At 38.3% G+C, this 24,643-nt stretch overlaps 1 protein-coding gene across 6 annotated transcripts in view; it reads left to right on the forward strand.

The window, feature by feature from the left end:
- CPLANE1 (ciliogenesis and planar polarity effector 1) overlaps positions 1 to 24,643 on the forward strand; it is a 138,992-nt gene that overhangs the window by 68,538 nt on the left and 45,811 nt on the right. For 4 of the 6 annotated variants that reach the window (XM_027605163.2, XM_035727616.1, XM_027605170.2 and 1 more), the window contains exons 27-37: positions 2,849 to 2,997; positions 3,598 to 3,764; positions 8,466 to 8,545; positions 9,289 to 9,368; positions 10,822 to 10,899; positions 13,195 to 13,387; positions 15,898 to 16,191; positions 16,375 to 17,145; positions 19,160 to 19,326; positions 20,600 to 20,732; positions 21,537 to 21,591. In XM_027605163.2, coding sequence (XP_027460964.2) covers positions 2,849 to 2,997; positions 3,598 to 3,764; positions 8,466 to 8,545; positions 9,289 to 9,368; positions 10,822 to 10,899; positions 13,195 to 13,387; positions 15,898 to 16,191; positions 16,375 to 17,145; positions 19,160 to 19,326; positions 20,600 to 20,732; positions 21,537 to 21,591 — 2,167 coding nt within the window. The remainder of the gene's footprint in view (positions 1 to 2,848; positions 2,998 to 3,597; positions 3,765 to 8,465; positions 8,546 to 9,288; positions 9,369 to 10,821; positions 10,900 to 13,194; positions 13,388 to 15,897; positions 16,192 to 16,374; positions 17,146 to 19,159; positions 19,327 to 20,599; positions 20,733 to 21,536; positions 21,592 to 24,643) is intronic. The other 2 variants (XM_027605164.2, XM_027605166.2) reach the window with 2 other exon arrangements.

Raw genomic sequence — 24,643 nt, forward strand, 5'->3', positions numbered from 1 at the left:
TTTTGACAATTTAATTATAATGTGCCTCAGTATAGGTCTCTTTGGATTTATATTACTTACAACTCTCTGGGCTTCCTGGATCTGAATGTCTATTTCTTTCCTCATATTTGAGAAGTTTTCAGTTATTATTTCTCAGAATAAGCTTTCTGCTCCTTTCTCTTTCCCCTCCCTCTGGGACCACTATAATGCATATAATTGCTTGTTGGTTTCCTGTAAGTCCCTTAAGTTATCTTCACTCTTTTAAATTTTTTTTTTCTTTTTGCTCCTCTGATTGGATGAATTCCACTGCCCTGCCTTTGACTTTTTTGATCTATTCTTCCACTTGATCCAGTCTGTTTTTAAACCTCCATTGAATTTTTCAGTTCAGTTATCATATTTTTTAGCTCTGTAATTTGTTTGTTACATTTTTGTATTTTCTATCTCTGTTGAAATTCTCACTTTGTTCATGTATCACTTAATTTTCACTTTGTTCATCCCCTGACCCCTGTGACCATGATATTGAATCTCTTATCAGGATATATCATTATTTCCATTTCATTAAGATCTGTTTCTAGAGATTTATCTTGTTCATTTGTTTGGAATATATTCCTGTTTCTTCATTTTACTTGACATTCTGTGTTGGTTTCTGTGCATTAGATAAAGCAGCTACGTCTCCCAGGTTGGATAGAATGGTCTTATGTAGGAGATAAACCTCATCAATCAGCTTTGCCTGAGCTTTTGGTTGGCTCTGAAATCTTTGTGATGGTCTAAGTCGTCTTTGTTCTTAGTGGTTCCTAGTAGTTGGGGGTATGCCAAGACCTATCAGTGTCCCAAAGGTGTGGGTCACATTTAGCATTTAAGTATACAGTGACTGGAAGTTGGACTTTCAGGCAACATGTGACGAAGTGTGTAGGTAAGCCCTTTCTGGGGAGAAACTGTAAGATGGGTGTTTTTGCTTGCTGTGTGTGAAGTAGGCTGAGGTATATAGCTACGGGGGGGATGCTTCTCCAGTCATTAAGAACTGCTTCTTTGTTTGCTACATTCCTGTGGGACTCATAAATGCAAGTTCAGTTGGTTGTCAGAGACAGGTGATCTGGGGACCTGTCCTTCAGTCAGCAGCTGCAAAAGCTGGGGCACCCAAGAGTGTGTAGAGGCTGCTTGAAGGGAGATACTGGTGACTTGGAATGGGCTCAAGAGAGAAGGCAGGGGAAGTGTCCATCAGCTTCCCAGTCTCCGGGGTATCATAGCTAGCCCCTAGAAGTATGCAGCTGTGTTCCTTCCAGGAGAAGACTGGGAGATGGGTGTTTTCACCTGTTCCTCTGTGCTGAGCCTTTTGGGGATAGCTGTAACGAGTGCTCATGCACCTGTTAATAGCTGCTGCTTTGTTTGCTATGGTCTTGTGGGACTTAAGGATGCAACCTTCATTGGCTTTCAGAGCTAGGGGTTTTGGAGGCGCATAACCTCAAGTGGGAATCTTAAAAGTTAGAGTGCTAAGTGTGGAGTCTGAACCCTTCACTCCTCAGAGTGAAGTTGGGAGTTCCCTCCTGCTTATATGGTGCTGTGCCACCGGTGGGGTTTATGGTGAGAGTGTGTCTCAACCTTTCCTACCTGTCTCTGCGTGGATATTTTCTCATTTGCTTGATATGTAAGAATCCATCAGCTAGTTTCTAGATTTCTTTCAGCATTAATTGCTTTGTGTGTAGTGGTACATTCAGTGTGTCTGTGGGAGGAGGGGAGTTCAGGAGCCTCCTATGTCACCATCTTGGTTGACTTACCTCCACCCATTCTAATTCTGTATTTGTCCTCTTTCATTTCATTTTATTTTATTTTATTTTTTTGCTTTGTGGGAGAGAAAGAGAGAGCAAGAACTATGTTCCATTTTAAAGTGCCTTCATTCTGGGGTGCCTGGCTGGCTCAGTGGTAGAGCATGTGACTCTTGATCTTGGGGTTGTGAGTTCAAGCCCCATATTGGGTATAGAGATTACTTTAAAAAAATTAAAAATTAAAATTAAAATAAAAAAATGAAGTGCCTTCATTCTAAAATAATTTATTCTAGGTCGCAGGGGATGTGTGTGTATTTTGTTTTTGTGAGATCTCTTTCATTTCTTGAGATCCGTGTCTGTTATCCCTAAAGGTAGTTTAAGATACTGTGATATTTGTTGTCACTGAAATTTCATTTTCTAGGTGTTGCATACCCAAATTTCTAAATAAGAGACTTAAAAAAGGTACATCCCTGTATTTTTTAGCTGCATATATTTTTATCTGCATTTATTTTTACCCATTGTGTCATATTGGAATAATTACTAAGTGCCTGTATAATAGCCAAAAGAGTTAAGGGAAAGCAACTTTACATTTTATGTTATTGTTTTGTGACTTGAAAACATTGGTAACATACCTTACAAATTTGGGTTTTTTAAAATTTATTTTTATATATTTTTTAGAGATTTTATTTTTTTTATTTGAGAGAGAGAGCACGCATGGGGGGTGAGCAGAGGGCGAATGACAAGCATATTCCATGCTGAATGCAGAGCCCAATGCAGGGCTCAATCCCAGGACCCTGTGATCATGACATGAGCCCAAATCAAGTCAAATGCTTAACTGACTGAGCCACCCCCCTTACAAATTTGTAAGGCTGATTTCTTTCCAATACTATTTAGGTAGTCAGATTTGTTTTTTTCCAGGTAGAATAAAGACTTGATCATTGCCTCAGCATCAAATATTGAGTTGTAGAAATGCAGTAAATACTTGATAAATGAATGAAAGATTTAATCAGGAGTAGGTCTGTAGAAAATATTAATAATCTAAAAACATAATGAAAAGTATGGGATTCGATTGTGAATGCTAACTAATGTAAATCGTTTGTTTTTAGGTGCTAGAGAATCATTACTCTCAGACTCAGAGTGGACCAAACATTGAAAGTGATTGCAAAACAGATGCTGGATGTTCTTTCATAGTATCCACTCAAGGTGGGACTGAGGAAAAAAATGATCAAAATGAATCTCATCAAAGTATCTTGAAGTAAGTTTTTGAGTATACATTCCTTTTCAGTGGATGATACCTGTTTGATGGTGTTTGGGCTTAGCGGCAAGAATCGAACCCTTGAAAAGTAAAGGAATGAGTATTTCTTTGAGCTTTGGAGAAGGAGGAAGTGAGTACTTTCTGAAGTGCTTTAACAATTAATTGCAAAATATGTTTCTTCCCTGATGGTCTAGCTTATATCTTCTGAGAGAGGAGCTAATTCTCATTCTGAGAGATCCTCTCTTACTATATTAATTAATTTCCTGTGTCAGAGGAAGTTAAGCTAATCATTTCATCCATTTTTACATATGAAGTAATATATCTTTGAATAACAAGGTTGACCCTTTAATAGCAGGAAGATTCCTTTCTGAGAATGGCAGATTTCATAGGTTGAAATTATTCCAGTTATTTGAGTAAATAAAAATGGGGATGTTTAGTCATTCATTGAACAGCCTTTTTTTGAGCTTCTACTATGGACCAGACATGGTTAAAAAACAGAACACTATAAATATGAAACCTAATGTTCCTTTTCAGTAAACGGAATCAATTGAAAGCAAGCTTTTTGTTTCTAAGAATGAGTTATAATTCTGTTTTTGTCAGTAGAATGCCAACTGAAGCATACAGTCTTGAAATAAAAGAAACCAAAGATGAGATTATTTCTGTTACTGATGATACTGAAAAAGAATTTATAGATATTGATGAGGATCTTTTAGAAGTAGAAACATTTAACCAAGAGGAAATGGAAATATACCTATCAGACTATGAAGGTCAGTTCATTTGGCTAATCTTTTTATTTGGCTTTTATTAATTTGAAGTTGGTGAATGATTATCTGAGATAATTTATTTAGTCTTGTATCTAAATTAGTATGTTTACAATTGCCTAAAACCAAAAGTTAAAAGAGAGCATGGGGTACCTAGGTGGCTCAGTTGGGTAAGCATCCAACGCTTGGTTTTGGCTCAGTTTGTGACCTCAGGGCCATGGGGTCAAGCCCTACGGCAGGCTCTACACTTGGTGGGCAGTCTGCTCGAGATTCTCTCTGTCCCTTTCCCTCTGCCCCTCCCCAATGAAAATGAATAAATCTTAAAAAAAAAAGAGCGTAATATTTATTTATTTATTTTTTTAATGATTTTATTTATTTGAGAGAGAGAGAATGAGAGATAGAGAGCACGAGAGGGAAGAGGGTCAGAGGGAGAAGCAGACTCCCTGCTGAGCAGGGAGCCCGATGCGGGACTCGATCCCAGGACTCCAGGATCATGACCTGAGCCGAAGGCAGTCACCTAACCAACTGAGCCACCCAGGCGCCCAAGAGCGTAGTATTTATGAAATGTTGAACACATTAACTCTTAACCTGAATTTACAATTCTTGGGCTTTTTGCCTTGGTTATGTAACTATCATGGGCCTCTTCATTTTTGTGAACCAATTCTGTGAACCTTTCCTTGGCAGTCTTTGATAAAACAGAAACTCTTAGAGCTTTGCATGGAGTTAAACACACTGATATGAGGTCTCTCAAGACTCATCTGGGATCCACTTGATGAAGAGGGGTTATCTCTAGGTGTTTTTTTTTTTTTTTTAAAGATTTTATTTATTTATTAGAGAGAGAGAGAGAGAGCACACGAGGTGGGGAGAGTCAGAGGGAGAAGCAGACTCCCCGCTGAGCAGGGAGCCCGACGCGGGACTTGATCCAGGAACTCCAGGCTCATGACCTGAGCTGAAGGCAGTTGCTCAACCACCTGAGCCACCCAAGCACCCAATCTCTAGGTGTTCTTAAAAAAAACATTTTTATATGTCTGTTGACCATTTGTATGTCTTGTTTGGAGAAATGTCTGTTCATGTCGTCTGCCCATTTCTTTTTTTTTTTTTTTTCTTTAAGATTCTATTTATTTGAGAGAAAGAATGAGAGAGAGAGCACATGAGAGGGGAGAAGGTCAGAGGGAGAAGCAGACTCCCTGCCGAGCAGGGAGCCCGATGCGGGACTTGATCCCGGGACTCCAGGATCATGACCTGAGCCGAAGGCAGTGGCTTAACCAACTGAGCCACCCAGGCGCCCCGTCTGCCCATTTCTTGATTGGATTATTTGTTCTTTGGGTGTTGAGTTTGATAAGTTCTTCATAGATTTTGGATGCTAGTCCTTTATCTGATAAGACATTTGCAAATATCTTCTCCAATTCTGTCGATACTTAACATCACTCGGCATCAGGGGAATACAAATCAAAACCACAATGAGATATCACCTCACACTGGTCAGAATGGCTAAAATTAACAAGTCAGGGAGTGACAGATATTGGCGAGGATGCAGAGAAAGGGGAACCCTCCTACAGTGTTGGTGGGAATGCAGTCTGGTGCAGCCACTCTGGAGAAGAGTATGGAGGTTCCTCAAAAAGTTGAAAATAGAGCTACCCTCGACCCAGCAATTGCACTAGTAGGTCTTTACCCTGAAGATACGATTGTAGTGATCTGAAGGGGCACCTGCACTCTAATGTTTATAGCAGCAATGTCCACAATAGCCAAACTATGGAAAGAGCCCAGATGTCCATCAACAGATGAATAGATAAAGAAGATATGGTATATATTTACAATGGAATACACTCAACCATCAAAAAAAAATGAGCTGTCATCATCAAGACAGTATGGTACTGGCACAAAAACACACATAGATCAGTGGAACAGAATAGAGAGCCCAGAAATGGACCCTCAACTCTGTGGTCACCTAATCTTTGACAAAGCAGGAAAGAATGTCCAATGGAAAAAAGAGAGTCTCTTCAACAAATGGTGTTGGGAAAATTGGACAGCCACATGCAGAAGAATGAAACTGGACCATTTCCTTACACCACACACAAAAATAGACTCCAAATGGTTGAAAGACCTAAACGTGAGACGGGAGTTCATCAACATCCTAAAGGAGAACACAGGCAGCAACCTCTTCAACCTCAGCCACAGCAACTTCTTCCTAGAAACATTGCCAAAGGCAAGGGAAGCAAGGGCATAAATGAACTCTTGGGACCTCATCAAGATGAAAAGCTTTTGCATAGCAAAAGAAACAGTCCACAAAACCAAAAGACAACCGACAGAATGGGAGAAGGTATTTGCAAATGACATATCAGATAAAGGGCTAGTATCCAAAATCTATAAAGAACTTCTTAAACTCAACACCCAAAGAACAAATGATCTAATCAAGAAATGGGCAGAAGACACAAACAGACATTTTTCCAAAGAAGACATCCAAACGGCCAACAGACACATGAAAAAGTGCTCAACATCGCTCGGCATCAGGGAAATCCAAATCAAAACCTCAATGAGATATCACCTCACACCCGTCAGAATGACTAAAATTAACAAGTCAGGAAATGACAGACGTTGGCAGGGATGCGGAGAAAGGGGAACCCTCCTACACTGTTGGTGGGAATGCAAGCTGGTGCAACCACTCTGGAAAACGTATGGAGGTTCTTCAAAAAGTTGAAAATAGAGCTACCATATGAGCCAGCTATTGCACTACTGGGTATTTACCCCAAAGATACAAATGTAGGGATCTGAAGGGGTACGTGCAACCCGATGTTTATAGCAGCAGTGTCCACAATAGCCAAACTGTGGAAAGAGCCAAGATGTCCATTGACAGATGAATGGATAAAGAAGAGGTGGTGTATATATATACAACGGAATATTATGCAGCCATCAAAAAGAATGAAATCTTGCCATTTGCAACAAAGTGGATGGAACTGGAGGGTATTAGGCTGAGCGAAATAAGTCAATCAGAGAAAGACATGTATCATATGACCTCACTGATATGAGGAATTCTTAATCTCAGGAAACAAACAGGGTTGCTGGAGTGGTGGGGGGTGGGAGGGATGGGGTGGCTGGGTGATAGATATTGGGGAGGGTATGTGCTATGGTGAGCGCTGTGAATTGTGCAAGACTGTTAAATCACAGATGTGTACCTCTGAAGCAAATAATACATTATATGTTAAAAAAAAAAAAGGAAGAAGATAGCAGGAGGGGAGAATGAAGGGCGGGAAATCAGAGGGGGAGATGAACCATGAGAGACTATGGACTCTGAAAAACAAACTGAGGGTTCTAGAGGTGAGGAGGTTGGGGGATGGGTTAGCCTGGTGATGGGTATTAAGGAGGCCACGTACTGCATGGAGCACTGGGTGTTATACGCAAACAAGGAATCATGGAACACTACATCAAAAACTAATGATGTAATGTATGGTGATTAACATAACAATAAAAAACCAAAAAAAAATGAAATCTTGCCATTTGCAATGACATGAGTGGAATTAGAAGGTATTATGCTAAGCAAAATAAGTCAATCAGACAAAAGCAATTACCATATGATCTCACTCATGTGGAATTTTAAGAAACAAAGGATCATGGGGGAAAGGAGGGGAAAATAAAACGAGATGAAATCAGAGAGGGAGACAAACTGTAAGAGACTCTTAATCATAGGAAACAAACAGAGTTGCTGGAGGAGAGGGTGTGGGGGGACGGTAACAGTGATGGACTTTAAGGAGGGCATGTGATACAATGAGCACTGGGTATTGTATAAGACTGATGAATCTCTGACCTCTACCTCTGAAACTAATACACTATATGTTAATTAATTGAATTTAATTAAAAAAACTTTTTATAAGCAGGATAGAAAATATTTCTGCCATTATAATTGTTGCCTGTAATATTCCTGAACCTTATAAAAAGTAAACTGATTTTAGGTAATAAATACTAAGTAATTGGCTTTAGATTTTTGTAATTTTTTCCCCTAAGTTCCTGCTAGATTTCGTATTCTAGTAGTCAGTGTATTTTCAGTGAAATGTAAAAATATTCCCGTTCTCTTTGAGCAGTATTAATTTCTTGAGATCTTATTGTTTGTCACTTGAATCCTGTAGCTGTCATACATCTGGTATAAGCAACATTTGATTTTTGAAGTGTGTAGACCATCTCTTTATATTTCAAGATGTAATTTTACATTTCTGCATTTAAAACCAGTTTGGCCATAATCTAGACGCATGCTTCTAATTCATATACCTGCACATGTGACCTTTGTGAACAGAAATTTGCATGTATAATCTGTGTTTACTTGTAACTTTCTGGTAATATACTGCTTATATCTGTGGATTCAGGTGTCTGAAGTGAATACCAATTAAAGAAACCTAGGCCATGTTCATTGGTTATACATGTTTGGAATGTTAACCAAAAAAAAAAAAAAAGTAAACTGATTTTCTTCTTTTTTTTTTTTTTAGATTTTATTTATTAGAGAGAGAGAGAGAGAGCATAAGCAGCAGGGAGGGTAGAGAGAGGGAGGGAGAAGCAGAATCCCCGCTTTGCAAGGAGCCTGTTGAGGGACTTGGTCCCAGGACCCTGGGATTATGACCTGAGCCAAAGGCAGATGCTTAACCGACTGAGGCACCCAGGTGCCCCTAAACTGATTTTTTTCAAATGGTCACTTTTCTCTTTCTCCTTATTTCCCTATAGAAGGTACCAAAGAGCCTGTTGGAAGTCTTAAAAGTTCCACTGTTGCCATTAACATGCAGACTTTACCACAACATTTAGAAGTAAGTCAATAAATAGTGGATAATGTTATTTAAATAATACTTAAGTGTTTTTATTTAATCATTCAACCAAGGCTATTATCTTTTTAAAAGTACACTGTGGGTTGTAGAGAATAGCCAGACCATGCAGCATTTTTCTTTCACTGAAATTCTATCATTAGTAAGATGTCTAATAATTTCAGGCAATTAAATTTTTATTTCATAAACTGCTATAGTAAATTAACTTAATCAAGAGTAATAGAAGTGTTCTATATTCAAAATGTATAATTCAGCTGTAATATGCAGCTTTTGCACATATATCACTTTTATGCATTATTTGTTTTCTCAAAACTGTGCAGTGCATTTTCAGTTGGAACACAGACATTTCTAATTATTGAAAAAATTCCTTCAAAAAGGATTAGTTTTTCCTGTTTATAGTTGTTTTCAGATTGTACTTATTAATCATGTAGTGATGGGTATATGTAATTTACAGGGTATTTTTAAATGTAGTGTAAATAATTTCCACTGACCTCGTTTGTCTTTGTATTTTAATATCCTCAGAGCCTCAGGGTGATGGGCCAAAGGCAATTCACACAGTTAAAAATCTGATCAGAGCAGCACTGGGAATTCATTTTAATGTTTGGTTTCTCTTGCTTTTAGACTGTTGTTACTCCAAGTGAGTGGTTAATGTGAAACTCAGGACACCTAAGACAGTAATACCTATTTATATAACCCCTTTTCTTTTTGGGTACTATTAATTTTAACAGCATTCCACAGGAGAGGTTCAGTGTTCAAGGGAAGAACCATTGAAGACATGTATGGAGAAAAAATCAAGTGAACAGGAAGGGTAAGTAAGGGGGAAAAAAATAAGGAAGTGATTGTTACTGCCATCAGGGATTCATTTGTTGAAGAGGTTATTTTTCTCATAATATACGATATATATTTTATGGTGATATTGTGTTCCTAGTGAAATTTAACTTTATAGCAATGGTAAATGATGATCTTCAGTAAATGTTATAAACTTCTAAATTTTGGTAGGGTGAAATAAGTAATGATATCTAAAATGCCTTTTGTTCTCCCATCACTATCAGCCTTATCAAAGTAAAATACAGCTGTAAATAGAGTTTATTCACCTGCTAATTAGGGGAACACCTTGTCATACTGATTCCATTTTTCTTGGATCAAATAAAGAACTATTATGAATCCCAATATGTTTGTATAATTGTTCACTGTTACGGTGTGACTACTGCACACTATAGGGCTATTCAGCTGGCTAGCATATTATTGCTTCACGGAGAGCCAAAGGCAGTTTTAATCTATTGCAGATGTGACATGATTTCTTAATTTTTAGAATTTTTGAAGTTTTAGAATTTTAGAACTACCTTGGATAAGAGAGGCAACATAATTAGGTTTTCTTTCTCTTCTCAGTATAAAAATTTTGTTCATTTCTCTGGAGAGTTAAAAAAATGTATATCTTTTAAGATTTTATTTATTTGAGAGAGAGAGAGTGTGAGAGAGAGAGATATCACAAGCAGGGGGGAGGAGCAGAGGGAGAAGCAGACTCCCCGCTGAGCTGGGATCCAGATGCAGTACTCGATCCCAGGACTCTGGGATCATGACCTAAACCAAAGGCAGACGCCCAACCAACTTAGCCACCCAGGCGCCCCCAAAAAAAATATTTTAAATGTGATGTGCCTTTACAAATAGATATTTCTATTAATAAAAAACTAGTCTTTACAGTTTTAAATGTAATGAGGGCTCTGTAGTGTTTCTGAGCAAAGTCTGCTTCTGCCATAGGTGGAATTTGAGGTCCCAGCTAACCTCACTTCCCCACGTTAGATTCTTTTTTTTTTTTAAAGATTTTTATTTATTTATTTGAGAGAGAGAATGAGAGATAGCACAAGAGGGAAGAGGGTCAGGGGGAGAAGTAGACTCTCTGCTGAGCAGGGAGCCCGATGCGGGACTCGATCCTGGGACTCCAGGATCATGACCTGAGCCGAAGGCAGTCGCTTAACCAACTGAGCCACCCAGGTGCCCCCCCACGTTAGATTCTTTTATTTCTGAGGGGCAGTCAGCAGTGTTCTAGTTATATGTTCAGTCATCCAGACATATTCTTTGCTTTTTGTTTACATCTGTTACTAATTGCTATGGAGACAAATATAAATAGATTGTAATTATGAGCTAAGCATTATAGAGGATTAGAGAATGTTTAGACTCTTAGATGGCTGAGCATTAGATCCCCTGTATCTTAGGAAACGTGAAGAATATCTTCTTAATCAGTTATTAATCTTTAATTCTAGTATGATCGAAGCCTTTTCAAATCCTGAACACACTGTTCCTTACTCATTTTGTGTAGATAGAAGTTCAGAAATTTCTAGGTAAGAATTTTTGTATACTCTACCATTTTGATATAATCATATTTTACAAGTAGATAAGGGAATGAGATGATATCTACTGTGCCATTTTGAAATAATTCTAAATGTTTTGACAAAATTAATAGTAAAATGAAGGCAACACAAAGCATTGAAAGAGCAATGTAGGTACACATTTCTGACACCTTTAAGTTTATTATTGGAATATTTTCCTCTAACAGCTGTGTTTTAAAAAAATTAATTAAATTTTTTAATTTAAATAAAAAAATAAATTAAATTTAAAAAATTACATTTTTTTTAACCTGCAATGTTTCCCTACTGGTATGTTTCATTAAGTGCAATACAGAAACTATTCTAGAATAGTCTTTTCTGAAAAAAAGTATAGTTGACCCTTGGACAATACTGGTTTGAGTCACTTGGGACCCCTTACAAAATTTTTTCGATAAAAACAATATAGTACTCTAAATATATTTTTTCTTACTTATGACTTTCTTAATAACATTTTCTTTTCTCTAGCTTACTTTGTTGTAGGAATACAGTATGTAACACACAACATACAAAATATGTAAATCAACTGTTTATGTTATAGTAGGGTTTCTGGTCATCAGTAGGCTATGACTAGTTACGTTTTTGAGGAGTCAAGTTATATGTGGATTTTCAACTGTATGGGGGTTGGCCCCCCAACCCCCTTGTTGTTAAAGGGTCAACTGTAGTGGATATATTAATTAAAGTTGCTTATTTTCAGCCTCTAACAGATTTCTAATAGTGTATGAAATGCTTTTAATTCTCTCATAGAACAGATTCATCCAGTTGTCTTTTGAACTTCTTCGACAGAGATTAAATAGTGTGTTTAGTATTTAGAAATTTTGCTGAAATAGGATAACATAGCATAACCTTACTTTAGAAGAATTCTCCATTATTGGAATTTATCTCGTTGCTACTTGTTGGAAACAAAGGCCAATAAAGTTGTCTTAAAATAGGCAAGTCGAGGGGCACCTGCGTGCCTCAGTCGTTAAGCCTCTGCTTTCAGCTCAGGTCATGATCCCATAGTCCTGGGATCGAGCCCCACATCAGGCTCCCTGCTTGACGGGAAGCCTGCTTCTCCCTCTCCCACTCCCCCTGCTTGTGTTCCTGCTCTTGCTATCTCTCTCTCTCTGTCAAATAAATAAATAAAATCTTAAAAAAAAAATAAATAAATAAGAATAGGCAAGTTGGTTATAATGCCTGTTTTTCATGGATTTGCCAAATAAAGTTTTGTTACTGAGCGTGTTAGTGTTAGATGCTTTTGATAAAAGGCAAATATTGCTGAAAGGGAATGAATGTAAACCCAAATAATCTAAATGTGATTCAATATATTCTTTTCTTTTTTTTTTTTAAAGATTTTATTTATTTATTTGAGAGAGAGAGAATGAGAGATAGAGAGCACAAGAGGGAAGAGGGTCAGAGGGAGAAGCAGACTCCCCGCCGAGCAGGGAGCCCGATGTGGGACTCGATCCCGGGACTCCAGGATCATGACCTGAGCCGAAGGCAGTCGCCCAACCAACTGAGCCACCCAGGCGCCCTATTCTTTTCTTTTTAGAGATAATGATCAATTTAGTTGGATATAATAATACCTGCTCCCTTATTTAGTTTGTGAAATCAATTTGCTTAGAGAACATTTGAGTACCTGCTGTGTTTAAGGAATCATCCCCAATCATTTTATTTAAAAAAACCAAAAACTTATTTTGATCTTTAGTTTTTATTGCTGTGTAGGCATTTTTTGTTAGGGTTTAATTATAAATATAAACTTTGTGATTTGTTTGGAAATGAAATGTTCACAGTGCTGTTGTTTCACGTTTAATGATGATCAGGAGTTTGCACTACCCATCTTAGAATTAAACATTTTTTTTAACCCATACTTTCTCTAGTTTTCTTAACTCTATTCTGGATCATTAAATTTAGTAACAAAAAATATTCCTGGTATAACTCATCAGAATAATGGTCTCAAACTCAGGTGTTTGCAGGGACCAGGCAAGTCAAATAAAGGTGTGAACTGTTCTGGGTTGTAACACCATAGGGAGGGGACCATGGCTGACTAGATGTTACATCTCCCTTAATAAAACAGCATTCACATGAGCACTGTGCTGATGACAAATGCGTCTGGTGGCTAAGGAGTACGGAGTGATAAGCTTTAGGGTTTAAATTTCCTGAAAACTTCCAGAAGGCCTTTAGAAGAAAAAGGTGAGATCAAAATATTCAGATTGTAGACATCTGATTTGGTTTTTTCTTGATTGTGTTTTTTGTATATATGCTTCCACCTAGTGCACAGATCTCTGCATTTAAAGATAAATCTTCCTCAGTTCCACCTTTCGTATCAAATGGAGTCAGTGTTGCTTCACAAACACCTGGGCCAACACTTCAGCAGACCCAGAGAAATGAACCCAGGGCTCAATTGCCAGATTCTTCAGATTCTGTTAGGCAGATGCTCCAAGATGAAATGTTTAAATTAGTTCAGGTAAGCACATCTCCCTATAAACAAGTAAATCTACACGTATGATATATAATTAAGGATTTTAAATATGAACAAACTTTTAGAAATGGCCAAATTGAAATTAAATTTTAGGGTTGGTTTCTCTGCTTTGGGCACTCTTTATTATTCAGAGGTTCCTAACTCAAGCCCTTGAGGGCCTAGAGTCCAGGCTGAGCTACTTACTTCTCGCAATGACTTCTTACACCTGAGCTCTTTGGGATACAGAGCTGCCCCCAAAAATCAGGTGGGTGACAATCAAACCAGACCAGCGGACTCTAGCTCAGAGGTAGCCAGTTTTTTTTTTTTTTGTTTGTTTGTTTTTTAACACAATCTGTCACATATTTCTTATCTTCAAACTGAACTTTGGCTTGGTTTGAAGTTGTCAGCTGCATTTTAAAGTACTGTTCACTTTGAATTTTGTCATCTTTTTCTCAATTGGTTATCCTTTTCTTTACCAACAATTTTAAGTTATTTCCTTTTTCTCTTTTATTTCTTAAAACATTAACTTCCCTCAAGTTTAATCCTCTATTCATGTATTCTACGCTCACTTCCACATCCTTTTATGTGATATACCATTTTTATACTGATGCTTGGCACTAATTTTCTCTTTGAACTAAGGGCCCTGATGAGAATACTTTTTCAGTATGTCTCATTGTCTCATGAAACTTACTGAAACTGACTTTATCTTGATTTTTCCCAGTCCCCTCTTTCCCTTTTCCATTTAGTAGCATTAACTATTCTACCAGCTTAAAATTTTCGAAGGATTTCTGAAATTTTTTTTTGGATTACCAAGGGACTTTGCTGGTAGCTGCCCTGTATATTTAACAAATTCTCCAAATAATTCTGACACACACGAAGGATTAAGAATCACTGTCTTAGGGAGACATCTTTGCCTTTTTTTCACTACCTATATCCAGTGTTCTTCGGTGCCCTCCTGATTCTTTTGCCCACACTGTATGTCAGTACAGTACTTGCTATTTCTATAGCTAATAGCCAGCTTTAGACTCAGAACTTCATACTTCCATTGTCTTATATATACATTTCCTAAGACATTCTTCTTCAGGTGCTATTTTAATACTGTTACTTTCCTGGTTTAAAATGTTCAGTAAATTTCAGGTACCAATTTGTATAATATCAAATCAGTCTAAATACAGAGTAAAAGGAAATACACTAAAAATCTCAGTACTAGTTATCTTTGAGGATAGGATAATGAGTGATTTTTATTTTCTTTTTTGTGTTTCTCTTTTTTTTTCTGTAATAAGCATGTATTTTTTTTTTTTTAATACTTGAAGGGAAATTACATTTTTTTTAACCTGCAATGTTTCCCTACTGGTATGTTTCATTAAGTGCAAATTCTTCTGTTGGGCTTGAAAGACCCACCACCAGCTTTTACCTTCCGTCTTTTCCCTTTATACTCTCCTAAATCCAGTGGTTCTCAAAGTGTGGTCCCTGGATCAGTAGCATCAGCATCACTTAGATATTAGAAATATAAATTCTCAGGCCCCATCCCAGACCTACTGAAATCAGAAACTCTGGGAATGGGGCTCAGCAAAGAGTGCTTTCACGAGTCCTCCAGGTGATTCTGATTGCATGCTCAAGCTTGGGAACTCCTGCACTGCCTATCCTCTCATTATAGCTGCTATTAATTTGCTGTTCCACTAAGCCAGCGTTTATGCTAGTGGTTCCCATGCTTTACCACATACTGAGACACCTTGTCATCTTAAAAAATACTAATCCTGGCTTCCATCCCCAGATATTCTGATTTTATTGGTCTGGGTGTGGTCTGGCCATGGGGATTTTTAAATGCTTCTCAGGTGATTCTAACGTGTAGCAGTTAGTCAACCACTGGCGCATGCCTTTGCCTTTCACCTTGTCTGCCTTTCCAGGGGAATTCCTCACTCTTCACCTGTTTGCTAATCTTTGCTTTTTTTTTTTTTTTTTAAAGATTTTATTTATTTATTTGAGAGAGAGAGAATGAGAGATAGCACGAGAGGGAAGAGGGTCAGAGGGAGAAGCACACTCCCTGCTGAGCAGGGAGCCCGATGTGGGACTTGATCCTGGGACTCCAGGATCATGACCTGAGCCGAAGGCAGTCACTTAACCAACTGAGCCACCCAGGCGCCCTAATCTTTGCTTTTTTCTTTCCTGAAAACCTGATCGCAACACACTCATTTTAGGACTTCTTTAATTATCCTCATTCCATTCCATCAGATCACTCCTTTATGATCTCTGGGGTGTTTATGTAAAGTGCTTTATAGATAGTCCCAAGGCTCATTATGAGTTTATATTTCCAGTTGACAGCTCCTTGAAAACAGGAAGGTATTCTTTTTCCCTTTTTAAAAAAATCTCTCCCAGCTCTGCTTCCTGCTCAGCATTCATGGGTCTGACATATTAAGACGGAAGTATGACTATTGGTGGAATACTCAGATGATTGTTGTTGATTCTTTAGATTTTTTCACTATATTTTAAAATGTTTAATTTTTATTTTATTTTAGCTGCAACAGATCAACTTCATGAGCCTAATGCAAATAGTAGGATCATCCTTTACTAACCTCCCAGATATACATCAACTTCTACAGCAGCCTCAGCCTGTGCCTTTGGTGGGAAGTCGAGTATCAAACCCCACAAGAGGGAGTAGTGATGTTGATGACACCAGTAGAAATTTCAAGGACAGATCTTTTATTAAACCACAGTCCATGGGCGAGTACACCACAGAGCCTGGCAAGAAGAGTCCACACGACCATAAAGGAATTGTGCAGTCTGATCAGAATAGTAATGGAAACTTACAGGTAATACATTTAAAGATACCATTGAAGTTCTAGTAGTTCAGTTGTCGGCTTTTTGTTATTTGAGCAAATAACTTTTTGGCAGTTATTACATTCCACTCCCTCCAAGATATATTGAACATCATGTACAAAATAAGTTTATAATATATTCTAAACTTATGTAATAGATTTTTTTTTCTCTTCCAGAATGTACCACATGGGAGTGTTCCTTTATGTCAGTTAGAAGGCCTGCCTCCCAACACAGGATTGACTCCAGCATCTCCAAGCTTCCCAGCCACTGCACTGTCTCCAGCTCCTGCTGGAAACACTCCCTTTCACCTTCTGTCTCCATCTTCTGCCGTCCCGAAGACACCTAGACTCATCCCAGCTGCAAAAACTTTCAGACCTGGGGATGGTTTTCCTTTGCTTCAGTTTCAGGCTAAGCATGAATTTAAGTCCCTTTCCTTCCATACAGGAAGAGTTCCGCAAGTTCCCTTCAGGCTCCTACCGCAGCCAAGAGAGGCATGGGGATTATCGGATTCCTTCCAGCCTCCTTTGCCACAGAGAACAGTGCACACCACTTCAGTGTCCCATTTGAGTTTGAGCCACTATAATACTGAAGCCATAAAAAAAGCAGTTGAGCAGAAGAAATGGCCATTAACTGTAATTACAGAAATACCTAAGCATGTGAACTTGGATCAGTATGTTGGTCAAGAAAACTTTACACCTCAACAGGACTCTTCAGTATTTATAAAACCAGGGAAAATACTTGATGTTAAGCCAGGATCCCTTGAGATATCTCCTCAGAATTCCTTTGGACTTCCATTATTGCACCTGCAACTTAAACCTCCTTATATATTTTCCTCTGCCTCAAGAGCGTCAGTAACAATTCCTTCAATACCTACCAGAACTGTAGCAGAAGAAAGAAAATACCCAAGACTGTCATTACTTCATTCATGCCTATCCCCAGAAAACACGGTAATGATTTTTGCAGAGTGATGCAAAAGCAGTCCTGCATTTTTCATACCATAAATACTACACATAGAATGAAAAGCTCTTACACATTTCTTTTTAAAAAATAATGGTTCTAGGGCGCCTGGGTGGCTCAGTTGGTTAAGCGACTGCCTTCAGCTCAGGTCATGATCCTGGAGTCCCAGGATTGAGTCCCGCATCGGGCTCCCTGCTCAGCGGGGAGTCTGCTTCTCTGACCCTTCCCCCTCTCATGTGCTGTCTCTCTCTCTCTCAAATAAATAAATAAAATCTTTAAAAAAAATAGTGGTGCTAAAAAAATTAAAAATTAATAAAAATAATGTTTTTGTTATGGGAAGTAACATAAAATTCTAGTTTAAAATGGTAATTAGGTGGGGCGCCTGGGTGGCTTAGTCGTTAAGCGTCTGCCTTCAGCTCCAGTCATGATCCCAGGGTCCTGAAATCAAGCCCTGCATCGGGCTCCCTGCTCCGTGGGAAGCCTGCTTCTCCCTCTCCCACTCCCCCTGCTTGTGTTCCCTCTCTGGCTGTCTCTCTCTCTCTCTCTCTCTCTCAAATAAATAAAAAATCTTTTAAAAATAAATAAAATGGTAATTAGGAATTTTAAAGCTGTTAGATCTGTCTTGTACACCAATACTAGAATTCGTGAGACTTTTTTAAGATTTTATTTATCTGTCAGAGAGAAAGCACAAGCAGAGAGAGTGACAGGCAGACAGAAGCAGGCTCCCCGCTGAGCAGGGAGCCCGATGTGGGACTCAATCCCAGGACCCTGGGATCATGACCTGAGCTGAAGGCAGACGCTCTAACCAACTGAACCACCCAGGCATCCCTCGTGGGACTTTTTTGTAGGTATTTCTTCTGCTCAGAGAAGAAATAAAATGACCAGTATTCTTGTGCACGTGGGTCGGGTGTGTGTGTGTTAAGTGTGCACACATGCATTATTTAATATTCCTAGTAATTTTGATATGATGGCCTTCAAATCTGTTATAGTTTAAAACAGTTAAATAGACCCAGACCTATAAATAGTTGTGCCTATTTTAAAAATGGTGTATTTTTAAAGTACTTAAAAAGATAGAATCTTTATAAACCCACAGAATCCTCTTTAAAGTTGTAAGCTTTGATTTATGAAATTCATATTGTTTAGGCTCTAATTTTATAAGTCAGTGGTACCATCTTACGAAGCTAATTGAATTTATGCTCTGGTGCACTTTTAATTTTAAGATTTGAAGACAGTATTGGGAAAAGAAATGGTCATTGTTTAGAGGAGGTACTTATCATGCCTTCTTTTATTCTGAATATACTATGAACAGAAAAGAAAAGATTAAAGGTGTGGAAAAGTAAACATTTTGAGAGGGATTTAAAGAAATTTTATTAGGATGGTATAATGAACTCCCAAGTTACATTACCTGACATCAGTACTTATTAACATACTGCTAATCTGTTCCATGCATAATCTCCACTTCTCTGTATCTTCCCTGTTTGAAAGAATTTTAAGTCAAATGCCAGACATTATTTTATTTATAATATAAGGAAGATTTTTAATATAGAAAAGAAAAAGATTGGGGCGCCTGGGTGGCTTAGTCGTTAAGCGTCTGCCTTCGGCTCAGGTCATGGTCCCAGGGTTGTGGGATCGAGCCCCGCATCAGGCTCCCTGCTCAGCGGGAAGCCTGCTTCTCCCTCTCCCACTCCCCCTGCTTATGTTCCCTCTCTTGCTGTGTCTTTCTCTGTCAAATAAATAAAATCTTAAAAAAAGAAAAAGAAAAAAAGATTAGGACTTCTAGCTTAGTTTCTGAAATAAGATGACCCAGTTAGCATTTCTTGTCCTTGAAAATCATTTATTCTTTAAGCTTTAGATTCTCATCTTACCGGGCCAAATTAATTTGTTATCTTGACATGGTCTATCTCTCGCACATTTTAACTTAATTTAAACAAATGTTTTTCTCGATTTTTATTAACATATAATTGAGGTTTGTAATTTTAAATTATCACGCTTTATTTCTTCTAGTACCAAAACCCACAACTTATTCCACTTGAAAACCTCATTGCATTCAAACAAAGCCAAGAGAAACTAACACATAATTTATTTGAACGAGGCGATTCTGGACACCTTCAGCTTCTAAATGTCAAAATAGAACCATCTGAAGTGAGACAAGGAAAGGACAGTAAAAAAAGGCAAGTTTTAAGTGAAATTTTATTTGAGAATATCACTTACCTGCAAATGTATTATTAGTTAAAATATCATAGTTATAATGGTGAAAGTTATCTGGTTCATCCTCCCCGCCTATGCACAACTGCAAATTCAGTTTTCTTATCAGGTGTCATGCATTTGAACACATCTTGTGATGAGGAAAATTCCTATAGTGTGAGAGGGAAATATTATTGTTTCCATTTTATTAAGGAATTCTTTACTGGAATTCATAGGCTGGAAGATTCTTTTATATTTTTCTGTAACATTATCAGCAGTTTACTTTTTGTAGGACAAATATTTGGTATCTCATACAATATTCCATGTGCTATCTAATGCACTGAAGTAAAATTGTTATTCATCTTACCATAGCCTCCAGATTCTTACATAAGAAGTGTTTCAGGACACTAAGAAACATGCATGTAAAAAGCAAGGCTGTGACTTCTGATGAAGAGCATTTATGCTGTTTTACTCATAATGGATATTCAAAAGTGTATTGACTGGTAGATTACTACTGAGTCTAGAAAATACTTTAAGAATTTAACATTTAGGGGCACCTGGGTGGCTCAGTTGGTTGGGCGTCTGCCTTCAGCTCAGGTCATGATCCCAGGATCCTGAGACTGAGCCCCTGAGTCAGGCTTCCTGCTCAGCAGGGGGTCTGCTTCTCCCTCTGCCCCTCCCCCTGCTCGTGCTCTCTCTCTCCCTCTCTCTCAAATAAATAAAATCTTAAAAAAAAAAGAATTTCACATTTATCAGACCCTAAAATCTACTACCAGTGCTCTCTTTCTAGAAATGGTTCCTTCCTTCCATCTTTTTCAGGTATTCCCTCGTCAAAGTAAGTCTTCTCCTTAACTTTTTGGGCCCTCTTTCCTCCTTGCTGGGATTTCGCTAAGGTGACTTAAGTGTGCTTAACTTCTTCAAAAGGGTGACTGGAGGCATCCCATAGGGCTTCTGGGGTCAGCTCAGAGTCTGCAGAAAAGAGAGTTTGAAAATTACCTAACAGGTGTGACTCTGACCTGAGATTCCAGTGACTAACACAGAAAAGTCAGTTCAGTAGGAGAGGAACTAAAAATAACTTTCATGTGTCCAACATTTGCTTCTATTTGCTTGAATTCTATCAAAGTATCTTGCTAATTTAATTATATGCCATTGAAAGTAATTTATTGGCATAATTTTGATAACTGTCTCCCTGTATAGCATGATATAAGTGAAAAACTGATGTTACTAGAATAGTAAAATGTTTTCTCTTGCTTTTAACAGACAAAGACGACGAGCTGAGAAAGAGCTGCAAGAAAAAAAATCAGAGAAACTAAAGAGAAAACCAAGTGTGGCTTTCCAACCAGAGGGTTCCCTTGTGAATGATAATGATTCAGAAATGGTTATGAAACCCAAGGTACAGAAACATCACTATAGATGCCTCTCTGGTCTGCATGTACACAGAGTTGGGAATGTCTTTGTGGTTTATCTAGTATTCTGACTGCTGGAAGCTTCTGATTATGCCCAGGAGAAATCTTTACATCATTAAATACATAAGCCCTGCTGCATTCCTCCATGGAATAGTGGACATATAGTTGCAAAGCAAATTTTTGATTTACCTGCCTGTGTGACTTTTTTTATATTTGAAATCACTCCTTGCTTTTTTCTGTGACATCTTAATCATGTCATATATGTTCTTTGGTTTGCTCCTATTAAATAGTTTGACCTCTTTTAGATGCCTCCAGCATTGCCCACACACAGATTTATTAAATAACCTATATATTGAAATCAGATCTTTTCAAACATTCCTTCTAAGTTTGGTGACTATTCACCTATTTTTGCAACAAACTAAATAAACACTAACAGTTTACAAGGATTTTTTAAAAGCACACTTCAGTAAGCCTCAAGAGCATGCCTGGAGGCATTTAGTAACGTTGGTGAGTCCATGAGCAGTTTTGATAGGGTGGGGGCACTATTTGAGTGTTAAAGCTGCACACTGAAATTTAGTAACTGCATTAAATTAGTAATGTTCCTTTTATTGCTTGGTTTGTGAGTTTTGTGAACTTCTTTGTGGAGTTACTTTGATAGAGTAAATATTTCTTGAATGGATTCAAGCCTATACCTAAACATTCAACAATCCTCTTAGCTATTGAATTTTTTTTCAAAATAATGAATGTCTTTGAGTTACAATCATAGATTGATCATTTGGGGATTCATTTAGGAGCAACAAGAACATCTTGGTTCCCAGCCTTTGGATGACTTCGATATTCCTTTTGGTATGTATAAGCATGATTAATGCAGTGTCTCAGTTCAAAGTTAAAATCAGCTTTCTAGAATTGTGTATGTAAAAATGAGACTAAATTATTTTCATTTTCTTTGACAAAGTGGAGTGTGTGTGTGTGTTTTGATGTGTTATGTGGTAGAGCAGTGGTTGAAACTATGGCCCACATGCCAGATCCAGACCATGCCTGTTTTTGTAAATCAAATTTTTTAAGGATTTATTTATTTATTTGAGAGAGAGAGAGAGAGAGAGAGAGAGAGAGCGAACATGCGTGGGGGGAGGGGCAGAGGCAGTGGGAGAGGAGGGAGAATCTCAAGCCAACTGCCCTCTGAACGTGGAGCCTGACATGTTGCTTGATCTCATGACCCTGAGGCTACGACCTGAGCCAAAACCAAGAGTTAGAGGCTTAATGACTGCACCACCCAGGCGCCCCTTTGTAAGTCGAGTTTTATTGAAACAGAGCCATGCCCATTTATTTACACATTGCTTCTGACAGATTTTGTACTGCAGCAGGGTTCACTTGTTGCAAGAGGAACCATATAGTCTGTAGAGCCTAAAATATTGTCTGGCCCTTTACAGAAAAAATTTGCTGATCCCTATAGTAGAAAAGCACAATTAATTAGAATCTCAAATAAGATACTGATATATAAGGCCTAAAAGGAAATTATGGAAGAACATGCCTGTTGAATTCTTCATAGAAAATACGTGTACATTAAAGTAAGGAATCAGTTCAGAAAAGAGTACTTGTTTATAAGATAGGAAATTCTTTTCTTTCTCTAGTTGGTCAGTTGATTTCTTTCACCAAATGCATGTGTTCCCCAAGACTTTCTCCTCAGTGATTTTTGTACACATATACACAAACATTCACTCTCATGACTTCAGCTCTTAAAATTGTTTTGATGACACTCAAATACACATCTACCCTCTCATCTTTCTTTTCTACTTTTATCTTAGGTTTAACATGTCCAAATTTTATTTTATTTTATTTTTTAAAGATTTTATTTATTCGTTTGAGAGAGAGGGAGTGAGCATGAGCAGCAGGGAGGGGGGCCAGAGGGGGAGAGGCAGAGGGAGAAGCAGACTCCCCATTGAGCAGGAAACAGTCAAAGGGCTCAATCCCAGGATCCCAGGATCATGACCTGAGCTGATGGCAGCTACTTAAACAACTGAGCCCAGGCATCTGCTACATGTCCAGATTTTATTTATTTATTTTTTAAAGATTTTATTTATTTATTTGAGAGAGAGAGAGAGCACATGAGAGGGGGGAGGGTTAGAGGGAGAAGCAGACTCCCCGCTGAGCAGGGAGCCCGATGCGGGACTCGATCCTGGGACTCCAGGATCATGACCTGAGCTGAAGGCAGTTGCTTAACCAGCTGAGCCACCCAGGTACCCCCATGTCCAGATTTTAAACTGACATCTTGCTATTAGTGATACCACTATTCTCTTGACTGGTCAAGATTTTTACCTTGAAAGTCATCATTGCTTTATCCCTCACCTTTTTTTTTTTTTTTAAAGATTTTATTTATTTATTTGACAGAGAGAGACACAGCGAGAGAGGGAACACGAGCAGGGGGAGTCGGGGAGGGAGAAGCAGGCTTCCCGCGGAGCAGGTAGCCTGATGCGGGGCTCGATCCCAGGACCCTGGGATCATGACCTGAGCCGAAGGCAGACGCTTAACAACTGAGCCACCCAGGTGCCCCTATCCCTCACCTTTGACCTTTGTTACCCCTTCCTTCACTTATTCCTTGACCTGGTCCTCCCTCCCTCCCTTTCTTTTCTTTCTTTCTTTTTTTTTTTTTAAGATTTTATTTATTTATTTGAGAGAGAGAGTGAATGAGAGAGACCGTAAGTCAGGGTGGGAGGGTGGAGAGGCAGAGGGAGAAGCAGACTCCCTACCGAGCAGGGAGCCCGATGCGGGGCTGATACCATGACCCTGGGATCATAACCTGAGCCGATGGCAGACGCTTAACCGACTGAGCCACCCAGGTGCCCCCCGTCCCTCCCTTACTTGTTACCACTGCCCTGCATCAAGCCTCTGTATGCCTAAACGAAGCAGTTTTTTCCCTAACTGACCTGCTTAGCTTTTCTCTCTAAGCTTCCTAACCCATCTGGTATTCTTTCCCACTCACTTGTCTTAAAACCACTTTCTTTTTCATTCTTAACAGTGTTTTGTTTTGTTTTGTTTTGCTTTGTTTTGCTTTGCGAAGGTAATACATGTTCACTGGAGAAAATTTAGAAAATACAAATAGGGAATAGGAAGAATATTAAACTCTTCCACCCCAAAAAAACTCCCATAATTTTTCTGTCTAGAGATAGCCAGTGTTAATATTCTTCCAAGGTTTATTTTTTAAATATCTCCACTCATATATATCTGTAAATACATATATATGTATTTATATATACTTATATAAGTTAATATTTATTTAATATATTTAATATCAAATTAAATATAACATATTTAATAATTATATATTAATAAATGTTATATGCTTAATATAAATTTGTTTTTATTATTTATTTTTTATATATATATATATATAAAGAATACCTCCTCTACTTATTACTTACTTGTTTTTACATACTAGTGTTAAGGTAAATATCTTCCCATATCACTAGATATTCTTCTACAATGTCGTTTTTAATGACTGCATAATACTCCAGTGGATGTATATTGTATCATTTCAAACAACAGTAATTCTCCAATTCTCTGACACCAATTCAATTCTTTTTTTTTTTTTTAAGATTTGTATTTATTTATTTGACAGAGAGAGACACAGCGAGAGAGGGAACACAAGCAGGGGGAGTGGGAGAGGGAGAAGCAGGCTTCCCGCCAAGCAGGGAGCCCGATGTGGGGCTTGATCCCAGGGCCCTGAGATCATGACCTGAGCCGAAGGCAGACACTTAACGACTGAGCCACCTAGGCACCCCAGCACCAATTCAGTTCTGACAATAACCTGGAGTTAACACAGATCCCACAGATTAATGGCTCAGTCCCCATACACCTGCACTTTTGCCCAGTCAGCTACACATTCAGGGATTCCCATGAC

The sequence above is a fragment of the Zalophus californianus genome, chromosome 5 (assembly GCF_009762305.2).
Source record: "Zalophus californianus isolate mZalCal1 chromosome 5, mZalCal1.pri.v2, whole genome shotgun sequence".
NCBI lineage: Eukaryota > Metazoa > Chordata > Mammalia > Carnivora > Otariidae > Zalophus > Zalophus californianus.